General features: G+C 37.0%; 3 protein-coding genes across 6 annotated transcripts in view; 1 reads left to right on the top strand and 2 right to left on the bottom strand.

The window, feature by feature from the left end:
• LOC106105542 overlaps positions 1 to 1,045 on the bottom strand; it is a 24,003-nt gene extending 22,958 nt beyond the window's left edge. The window contains exon 1 of one of the 4 annotated variants that reach the window (XM_013285944.1): positions 668 to 1,045. The gene's annotated coding sequence lies outside the window, so the exon portion shown is untranslated. Of the gene's footprint in view, positions 1 to 662 lie in introns of all 4 variants that reach the window. The other 3 variants (XM_013285936.1, XM_013285927.1, XM_013285919.1) reach the window with 3 other exon arrangements.
• A 2,546-nt stretch (positions 1,046 to 3,591) lies between these two features.
• On the bottom strand, positions 3,592 to 6,516 carry LOC106103882 (protein starmaker-like). The gene is made up of 6 exons (XM_013283798.1): positions 6,329 to 6,516; positions 6,023 to 6,188; positions 5,823 to 5,885; positions 5,343 to 5,490; positions 5,116 to 5,266; positions 3,592 to 5,041 (listed from the first exon to the last, which is right to left on the bottom strand). The coding sequence occupies exons 1-6, from the start codon at positions 6,440 to 6,442 to the stop codon at positions 3,617 to 3,619; spliced, it is 2,067 nt and encodes a 688-aa protein (XP_013139252.1). The 5' UTR covers positions 6,443 to 6,516; the 3' UTR covers positions 3,592 to 3,616.
• Positions 6,517 to 6,800: 284 nt separating this feature from the next.
• Positions 6,801 to 10,769, top strand: part of LOC106103632 (translational activator GCN1-like) — a 12,711-nt gene continuing 8,742 nt past the window's right edge. Inside the window, exons 1-11 of the mRNA XM_013283427.1 lie at positions 6,801 to 6,949; positions 7,026 to 7,128; positions 7,759 to 7,954; positions 8,031 to 8,211; positions 8,299 to 8,463; positions 8,972 to 9,224; positions 9,503 to 9,681; positions 9,839 to 10,036; positions 10,111 to 10,269; positions 10,358 to 10,517; positions 10,724 to 10,766. Coding sequence (XP_013138881.1) covers positions 6,935 to 6,949; positions 7,026 to 7,128; positions 7,759 to 7,954; positions 8,031 to 8,211; positions 8,299 to 8,463; positions 8,972 to 9,224; positions 9,503 to 9,681; positions 9,839 to 10,036; positions 10,111 to 10,269; positions 10,358 to 10,517; positions 10,724 to 10,766 — 1,652 coding nt within the window. The 5' untranslated portion in view covers positions 6,801 to 6,934. The remainder of the gene's footprint in view (positions 6,950 to 7,025; positions 7,129 to 7,758; positions 7,955 to 8,030; positions 8,212 to 8,298; positions 8,464 to 8,971; positions 9,225 to 9,502; positions 9,682 to 9,838; positions 10,037 to 10,110; positions 10,270 to 10,357; positions 10,518 to 10,723; positions 10,767 to 10,769) is intronic.

Below are 10,769 nucleotides of genomic sequence, written 5' to 3'. Positions count from 1 at the left end.
GGTACTAATTAGTACATTTTAGGTACATTTTTTTAGTAAGTGGTATAATTTAATTCGCGATGGTACACCCGCCATTTTGACTCTCACTAAACGAATACTAATCATGTCGTGTCGTGCGCCGCACCGTGCCGCACCGTGCTGCACCGTGCCGTGCCGTGCCGCACCGTGTCCAACGCCTTTTATCTCGCATCGATTCAATTATGGAGTCGAGCTTCCATTTCACCTTAACAAATAATAGGAGAGCTCCATATTCTGCGCACGAGTTCAAGTTGAAATCGCTTATAATTTATTTTAATTAAAGTTATTTAATAATCAAATAATATTTACTTTTGAAGTTTCTCTGGAATCTAAACATCAGATTATATAATATCTCAAGATAAGTGTGACCGCTAATTTACAATTTATATAAGGGAGCCTGCACACGAGGATAATTAATTAATAGATAAATTTTCGGTTTTCAGAAATTTATATTGCCTGCTTATTATTATTATTCACTTAAATTTCTAAACGAACCGTATTTCGAACCATTAAAAATAATCACTACCATTCAAATTTTCTATTCTTCCTTTAACTTATTGGATTAAAGTAGTTAAATTATTTTCGAAAAAAAATATTATACTCAAATTACAAATAATAATTACATTTACTTTAAAAAATCATACCAGACCTAAGATAACACGGAAAAAAAATCCTTTTTACAGCATTCAGTGCACAAAACAATCACATGGTCGCACAAAAATCATCGATAAAAAAATTTCATACACTGCACTATTTAGACGTGAATAAGTTTTGCCGCGCGATGTAACACCATCACAACGAGAGACGTGCGCACGAGAAAAGCGACTCGGGCATACTGTGCCGGGCCCGTGCCGTTGTCGTGTCGGCTGCCACCCGCCGCCGCGCCGGCTGGCACGAACCACACTTGTTTTCGCTTGTGCCTATAGTCCAGATATTGTCAATATGGATGTTTCAAATCTACTATTGTGAACATATTATTTTTTACTATTTTATGCAAAGGTAAACATAACATTAATCATAGTAGTACTCTAATACCCATGTTATCTTTCTCCCGTGCCCGTGCATTGTGCAGTGTTTGATCCCGCGGGGGCGCGCGCTTCGTTTTCTTATTTCCCGCGCTCGCGCTCGCGCCCCGCGGCTGCGGCCCACGCTTTTTTATTCTTTTTGCATTCTCTTGCAAATCCCATTGTTAATAAATTGCAACTCGTTTTAATATAACTCACGTGGACGCTTTGATGTTTAAGGGATTTAGTTTTTCATAAAATGCGAGAAATATATTAACTATATTAGCTCTGTAAAGATGAATTCTACCAGAAATTGAAGAGAGAGCAATTCTACACTTTTGTAAATCAATTTAATGTTTTAACCACAAAACCTCAAATATACACTTGGCGATAAATTCCCACGATGTTTCAAGCGACCACTCAAAACGAAGTCAAGTTTTAGTTACTTATTTGTCTCTGACATAATTGTTCAGATTGATTATATAATGATCTAGTTTGATGTTTAGGTTCTAACACTTAAAGGAATACAAAAAATTAAAATCTCATTATTACACATCTAGACTGAAAGCATCTGAAATGTAGTCGTTAAATTCACGGTTCTCGTTATCCAAACAATCGACCTGAATTTCAAAAGAAATTTAACATTTTGCAAACTGTATTCAGCGAAGCATAAAATATCAGATTCACCATTTTAATGTCTCTATAGACGAGCAGATTTTAAGGGAAAACTATTCTGGGTCGAATTTATCTGGTACGTAAATAAAAATCAATGCAAGAAGTAAATACATATTAATTTACGAGTACGTGTCAATTTTTTATAACGTTCCACTATTAATACTAAGTACAATAAAACGCAAAACAAGCTCGGTACCTTGTTACATTCAATGGCAAGCAATCAGATAGAGGTCCAGTATCTGGCCCTTATAGGAAGCACATATTCAACCGCTAGAGCTCGCTAGAAGCCGCTGGAGAACAATACAATTACATGTTATCGTCAATGCGCCGACGGGCACTGGCAATACGCGCACACCCAGCAAACCGGTACACATCAGAAAACTACACCCACGTGTAATAAGCAAACATATAAACACACACTTTTATTAAAAATAAAATATATGTAAATGGATAAATAAAAGATGTGCAGTAACGGTCAAGAAAAGCATACAATTTTTGATCTTCCGGATATACTACCAGGTAACGTTAGGTAAATACCAGTTTTGTAACTTGCGAAGTCTGTAACAGTTCTCATCGCAGTTTTGTCAACACTAAATAGTTCAATCAGATCGTTCCTAGCTGACGAAGGTTCGACTGATCTTTGTACGGCTATGTTATTAGAATTGATATAATTGCATTTGTGTCAATTATCGCGTTGCAGCAGTGTGGTGTTGTAGCGTGCACGGCCGTCACACTCTCATAGCCGCTAGCGCCGCGTGCGCTCTCTGTCTATGCACTATTTTTTATCAGCTGCTAAATTGCTCCACTCATCGGAAAGCACGACATTATGTGCTGATTAGAGTTTCGATGTGGGGAACAAAAAAGTTCAACTATTTTTTAATGATATCACGGGTACAGTTACTACGTTCTGTAGATTTCTTACGAGAATACAAATACAAGTTGCATTATGCACACACAAGCAGTCCTTTACTAATCAGTTACGAGCGATCTTTTAAAATTGTTAGAAATCTTGCGAGCATGATGTACAGCCACGAGCTGACTATTCACAATAACGCTACAATAATGCTCATGAATAAATTATTCTCAACCGGCTTCATATCACACATTTTATTTAGCAGCACAAAGATTTGAGCATGCATTTTATTTCGACGGACGTAATAATTCATTTAGATTCTGATTAATATGTTGCTATAAAACCGCAAATTGCTCAAATGGTATATTGCGACCACACGTTAGATATCCCGTTATTCGCAATTTCATTAGCCGCTTGGAGAAACACAAAAATTGGTGTTAAATTAAAATGAAGCAATAAGTGTGGTACAGATCTGACGAATGATTGAAAACGTCAGAAGCAAGTTTTGTTTTAGTTTGATCTTAGATTGCCTTATCTCTTTTCCTTAGAAATCCTTGGTCTTTTTGTTCGATTATCAAAGAATTGTTTAATAATTTAATTGCAAATATCAATTCATAATAACTGGTCTGATGCGCCCGGCCACCTTAGATACCAATCTTAGGTCGCACCGTTGACTCAGGTTAAAATTAAGATAATATCCCTAATTTCTTTTTTATAAGCTTGTAAAACGACTAAGTTCTGTGTAACTTAAAGAAAACGGTAATCGTGCTGTCTTGTTCATTTCCCGTTTACGTGGTTCCTCAAATGAATAATGTCCATTAAGAAATTTGTTCATAATCACAACATTAAGAGACAAACCGTTACTGATATCTGTGTTAGAATTAAATAAATAGGCTTTAGAAGAATACTAACTTTCAAATAATTTGTACAATTATCTGCAAACTTTTCTACGAAAGGAATGTCACGGGCTACTTATTAATACGTAATGTTAACAAAATTTCAAATATTTTAGTTAAAAAAATAATGAAACAGAATTTTTTTCTTAAAGTATTTTAATGAAGTTTAATTAGGAATATTTTTTGCGTTTCCGTCTCTCGTCGTAACTTGTTTCCTTGTCTGTGACGTCACATCTCGTATTGTGTTTGTCGTAGTAACTTGGTTTATTATATCTGTTAGAATCACCCGTTCTGTCTTTTCTTATATCGTTTGAATTACTTTCTTTAGAATGATATTTATCATGTCTTCTATCATGACCACGTCCTTCTGTATCACTTGATGCACTACGTCTTCTGTGATGACCGTGTCTATCAGATATCTTTCCTAAGCCTCTATTCAATTTAACATTGCGATCATTTCTTTTATTTGTTTCAGTATATTCTTCTTTAACAGTTACATCATACTCTGTATTAGAATTTGAGCTATCTCTGTATCTATGTTGTATATCTGAACTTCTCTCGAAATATACAATTCTCCGACTTGAACTTTCGAAATCTCTATTTGTAGATATGGAGTTATAATAACCACTTCTCTCTTGTCTATTCTCAATTATTTTATCTTTATTTTGTACGTTTTCTCTTTTCATCGTTATATTACTTTCTCTTGGTTTATCCTCTGTGTGATCAATGGATCTACTTTCAGAGCGACTGCAACTGTATTGAGAGACAGTTTCAGCTTTTTCTACTTTGATAAGCGCGCTTGTCCCACTATCGGTATCATTTATGGGTCTGGAAGTGTTACCATAATCTTGTTTCTTAGTCATATCTGGTGAATTAACTCTTTCTTGTTTAATGCTTGTTTGAAGTTCTGAATTTTTATTATGTGTTTGAGCCGGTAAAGGCTGACTTCTTCCAGGTCTATATCTAGTGGGCGATTCCGATCTTTCCGATTTGATATGCGTTCTGTCTACTCTGCCCCTATAGTTATCGTTATAACTCGGCGATCGTCTGTTTCTGTGACTCTTTCGTCTATATTCTCTGTCTGTAGATCTAGAATCTTCTGACTCATCCGAAGTGTACTCTCTATTCCTCTTTTGGCTGTAACTATTTCGTGTTTGGGTTTCTTTAATATTTCTTTCCGATCTATCTTTGGAGCGATATTCTTTGTGTTCGTATCTTTGGTGACTTGACGATGTATGCTTGTCTCTGGGCTTATACTCGAAAGCTTTTTCTCTTGTAGATTCGTTAGTTTTATAATTGTCTCTGTATGAATGATATCGATCTGTTTGTTGTCTCTCACTTCCAAACATTTGATGTCTTTTAGAATTATAGTTAGTAGCTGTAGCTGAATTACATCTGTTTGCTTCTCGATTGGGTGACTTGTAATATTTATTTAAATGGCCCCCTCTTATATCTTTAGTAGCAATATATGTTTCTCGATCTCTCGTGAACGATTGATTAGAATTATAATTTTGGCTACACTTATTAACACTTCTTATTGAATTATTATCTTTAGACTGCTCAGTAAACTGCGATGTTCCAGAATAGGACTCCATCTAAAAAAAGTAATAAAAACCAAATTAGTAAATGATGAAACGTTCGTAAATACTAATACAATTAAACAAGAGACCTGAGTTTTAATAACGTCTCTTAGCACGTCAGAGTAGTTGCGTGTCTTGGCGGCTTGCCGGTACTTGGTGCGGCGGCGCCTCATGTCTCGCAGCTCGGCCAGGATCTCCACGCGGGACTTGACTTTATTAGATCCTTCATCGGTGCTACATCTTAAAAGCAGAAAACAAATTCAGAATTGCATAAATGATTGATAAAATTAATAACATATTATGAGCTGTATCTTACCCGGGCAGAGCCAAGTCTGCGAGGTCATGACATGAGGGAACAGCCTGCACTACGGCGTCATGCACAGCACGCCGCTCATCGCCGGTGTACGTGGCCTGCAGCCGCGCCAGGCTACAGGGCTCCGACCATCGATTCTCCCAATTGTTGCCTTATATTCAATTTATTAAGAAAATCATTCAAAGGATAGAATGGTGGAGATTTAAAGGCAATTTTTTACTAAAAATAATGTTTATACTATTGAAGTTATGTAAAGTGCAAATAAATGTTTTTAAACAAATACCTAAAAGTGGAAGCAATGACAGCTGTAAGTATTTATTAGGTTTAGCTTGTAATTCACGAAAAGGATACAAATTAAGACCAATACTTATGATGGATAGAAACAAAAATAATTGCTGTAAAAGGAAAATAACATCAATACACCATAAATCATTTTCTAGTGAGAAAATTTGTATAAATATGTAAAAAACATACTGTATGTACCTCTCTTAAACATTGGGTTGCGTTTTGAAGCTTTATTCAATATAGTAATGATTTGTTGAGTACCTGCATGTAAAAAACAATAGAAATATTTGTTATCGTGTTTAAAAGTGAACGGGAAATGTAACTTTTTCTATAATACATCCTATATATTACGTTGATTATTTTTCTTTTAAGTATTTTACATAAAAATATTCACTAACTTAATTTGACTAGAGTATTTGCATTAATGTCCAATGGTTCAGGCAACATTTCCTCATCTTCTGAATAGCCTTGCAATTTCATGAAACACTTCGTTTCGTGGGATTCCCTTTTCTCCTGGGGCAATTGGTGGTTATTATCATAGCGGCATGTTACCATCGGTAAGTTCTAGAAGGAAATAAATTACATTTACACTTTAAGGTCTAATTATATCCATATCAGGAACTCGTTTAATTTATATATTTTCTTTTCAACGTGCCATCTTCTCTTCTTAATAACAATAAACTTATATAGTTTATTATTCTTACCGACAAAAGATGTTTTCGATCCCATTGCAAATTCTGTAATATAAGTGTCACGTCTTTGTCCACTTCTTCGACAAAACTATGTAGTTGATCTAATTGTTTTAATCTTGTTTCCATGTTAAAAATTTAACATATGCTTTTATTGTAAATAATATTTATTTGAAACAAATGAATGATATTCCTTTAATCAAGCCTGGCAAAAATTGTCAATGACACATGTCAATCAGTAACAACAGCCAAAGAGTATATAAAATGGTTTTCATACATTTTTAACACAGTGTATCTTAATGTCTAAGATTTTATAATTTTTGTATAGTTAAGTGTACAAACATAAACGGAAAATATTAAAGCTACCCTTCGATTCAGCTTTTTAATAAAGATTCTAACAAGAAATGTTTTTCGAATCTTATTACTACTGGCAATTATGCGTTTAACTTATGACAGTTCATTCCTTCTGATCCCCTTCCCTCACCTCCCTCATTTGTCTCTTTTACGTCCAACATCCGAGCGCAAGTGTTTTGGTTAGGGTTAGGTGGACAAATTTTGCTCTGTTTCCTTTACAGCACACTTTGTAATAAATATACAAAACTATCTGAATGTTTGCTAAAAATGGCAGATTCAGAGGTGATTATTTACTAACCCTTCATTGAAACATACAATAAATCAACTAGTATTCCGGTAACGTAAGTTTCATTTTCAGGTGTTGAAGAAATTGAAAGACGTCCCATTTAAAATCCAGACCGCAAGCTTGAAAGAAAGACGTGAAGTCATAAAAGAAATTCAGGATGTATTAGCAACGCCAGGTAATTAGTTATTCATTTAATTATCGTTACAGATATACGTATAAAGATAGTACATATCTATGCAGTGAAGTTATTAAAGGTCGGTATCGGTCCCTGGATTTATTGATCCAATTCCCAGGTACTTTCAGGTAACTGCATTCAATGGAGTGAACTTAGCTTACCTTTACTATATGCTTGTACCTCACCTCATACATCAATGATATGTTCATTACTATAAATTTTAAGAATACACCTGTTACATTGTTTGTTTAAATTAACTTTTACACTTAAACTACATTACTGTTTCTTTGTGTTAGGAAATATATCTTGTAGACTTTTAGTCTAATTGATAAAGTAAAGCTACCAGATTGCTAAAATTATTTAAAAAATAGTAGAAAATAGTTTTGTACTATTTTTTAAATAATACCTTCTAAGATTATGGCTAGTAAAAAAAGATACTTCAGATTAAAGGTACTACATAAGAACCCAGTCATTCAAACATACATTTTATATTCAACAGTTTATTCTACTAGTATTTAACAGTACACACATTATTTTATGTAAATATATAAAATGTGTTGTAATTACAATAATAAGCAAAAAAAAAGTAACACTTTTCTTTTAAGTATCTAATGTAAACATTTTCTTCAGGTATAACGGAACCAGTAGTTAGGTTTATCTGCCGCGTTGTGACATCCACATTGCATCGCTACAGGGATACAACATCACAATTTTATGTGAAAACCTTGCTGGCATATCTTAGTGCCAACCATTGTGAATGGACATTACGCAGTTTCCTACCTTTGTTACTGGATATATCAGAAACTTTACGAAATACAGTTACATCGTAAGTGAATTTACCATATAATATAACTAAATCACAAATTACACCATATCTTATAGTGCAATTTAATTTTTTTCAGCAAAAGTACATGCCAAAGTGGACTATTTGCACTACACTGGTCAGCAGTAATAACAGAAGCATCCCTGAAAAGCAAAGAAGATGGTGTTGACTACAACTCTTTGGTGTTATCACAAGCTAATTTTTTGTCTGTGGTCACCGCATATGGAAATAAGAAGAAGAATAACAAAGCATTTACTGCTGTATGTAAACAAAATAAACTGTAACCAAATTCAACCATTATTATGTTGTAATTAATGATTAAGTGTATAAATTACAATTTTTTCTAGTTACATGTCTCATGGAAAGCTGTTGGCAAAACAAAAACCATCAAGTGGTTTGATGTGCTCACCAAATTGCCGGCTGACACTGGTCCCCAAATACCTATCATTTTCTCCGCCCTCTGCAGACATTTTAAGCAAACTGGAGATGAAGAGACTGTTATCAGTCATAAGGTAAATAATTATTTATGTTTAGTTGGATTTTTTAAGGTCACACTGTTTTTAAATACTGTAGAGTCATATAATAATAATAATAATAATTTATTTAATTCATGTAACAGAATATTACACATATGATATTTACAGGAACACTACATATTATATTACATTACACACACACACATAAAGAAAAAGGAGAAACTATAATTAAAACGATCTAGGGGACCCGATGCCGGCTACGCGCATATGTACGCGCCGCCAGTGCCCCATGATCGGGCAGTCGGGCTTCTCACTAAGCCCTCTTAGGATGCTGTTGGTACTCTCCCGAACTCTGCGTAAAAGAGAGGCCGTACGTTTGCGCAGTATGGCGTTAAAGCCGTCAATCCGCGTTTGCGCAAACATCTCTGACGCACTGCAGTGTCGGGGGAGTCCCAGCAGCATCCTAAGGCTATTATTATATTGGACGCGGAGGGCGCTGACAGCCCGTTGCGTGTAACTAACCCACAGATAAATATCTCAACAGGCAAAAATGCTGGATAGCTTCATAAAAAGTTTGATCAGTGTCAAAAATCGCCCAAATGCAAACTACATCACTGCCTGTGCCGACCTGCTGCACATGTTAACATTGGATGATGTCAGGGAGTCGTTGTTGCCGGCACTGCAGAAGGCCATGTTGCGCAGCCCTGAGACTATTATACAAGCTGTTGGTGAAGTGTTTGCCAATTTGCAACTATTTGTTGATGGTACTGCTGTTGATATTGGCAAAAGTTTAATAGGTATGTAAAAATTATTTAATTAATATTTAAAATTCCAGTATTGATTTGGCGAATTTCCAAAAACAGTAATGGCAGACTATTGAAAAGATATTTTAAATATAACAGCATCTTAAGAACACATTTAAAATCCAAATACATTAAAATTTTGACATCGGACCAATTGTAAGCAGTGGTTCCGAAACAATGTGTTCAGTATTCGGCCGTAAGAGATATAAATATCAAATATGCTTTACATAGTATGAAATTTTTGTTTAAATGAACACAATTTCCTTCCTCAGGCAATCTGCATTCCAAAGACTTGTGGGCGCGAGCGGAGGCCAGCACGGCGCTGGGACACCTGGCGCAACGCTGCTGCGCGCTGGCGGCCGCGCGCCCGCTGCTGGCCGCCGCCTTCGCGGAGTACCACGGCGCCAGCGGGAAGCTCACCTCCAGCGAGGACAAGATTGCGGTGCTACAGGTACAATACAGTACATGGCCCATACTTCACAAAGTGTACATTCCTATTCACTTTTCACGCTTTCGTGCTTTCACTAATTTTCTAATTTACAGTAAATGTAGCTCGCAAAAGGAAAAGTTCAGGTTTAAATATGTTTTGTTTGATTTGTGATTATTAGGGTGCGGGTACACTAAGCGAGCTGGCAGTGAACGAGGAAGACTTCAAAGTGCTGTACGAGGAAGTTACAAACCAGGTGGCGCGCGTGTTGGACAGCGAGTCCCACGAGCGCACCCTGTGCGTCGCGCTCGACGTGCTCAGCCTGTGGACGCAGCGGCTGCGGGCGCCGCTGCACCCCAAAGTCTACGAGATATTCAAGGTGAGTGGCAGACATCGTGCCGAAGTCGACTATGGTTTAAGCCAGCTTACTTTATTACTATGTTTGATTCGCAGAAGAACTTGTCCGCAAAGAACAGCACGCCGGCGGTGCGCTGCGCGTACGTGGCGCTGGTGTCGCGCGCGGTGCGCGGGGGCGTGGCCGCGGCGCACGCGCAGGCGCTCCGCCCCACGCTGCTCGGCGCGTTGGAGCGCGCCGCCGCGCAACCGCTACAGGTGAAACAAACATACACATCTAGAAATAAATTAAGTATTTTTATACCCTACCAATAATCAGCCTTTATCATAATGTTTATTTTTGTAGCAGCCGATTGTGAACGAGGCGATCTCGGCCATGCTGGGCCTCATACTCATGGACGAGGAGCGGCAGCTGCCTTCGAAGACCGCCGTGTGGTCCTTGCTGGTCCACCCCGACAAACACGTGCTGCTGCAGGACCGCGTGCTCGCCGCCGCCCCAGATGAAGGTAACTAGTGCTTTCTTACTTTCCACTGTTTTGTACAAACTTTTACTTGCTTTATTTAAATTTGGACCGAATGCTGTTGCGATAGCGACAAATAGAAAGTTAGTTTGACGCTCTTTTAACATGTATAATTATAACACTTTATTAGTTGAATGTATTGTGTGGTCGGTACATTAACAGGTTGCACTATAGCATTTACCCCTTTATAGTGGTGACGCAGGTGGTGTTGGTGTGCGGCGCGGCGCTGGCGCGGTA

Source organism: Papilio polytes, unplaced genomic scaffold, assembly GCF_000836215.1.
Source record: "Papilio polytes unplaced genomic scaffold, Ppol_1.0 DF824270.1, whole genome shotgun sequence".
Taxonomy (NCBI): Eukaryota; Metazoa; Arthropoda; class Insecta; order Lepidoptera; family Papilionidae; genus Papilio; species Papilio polytes.
This window is presented reverse-complemented; position numbering and strand designations above follow the sequence as displayed.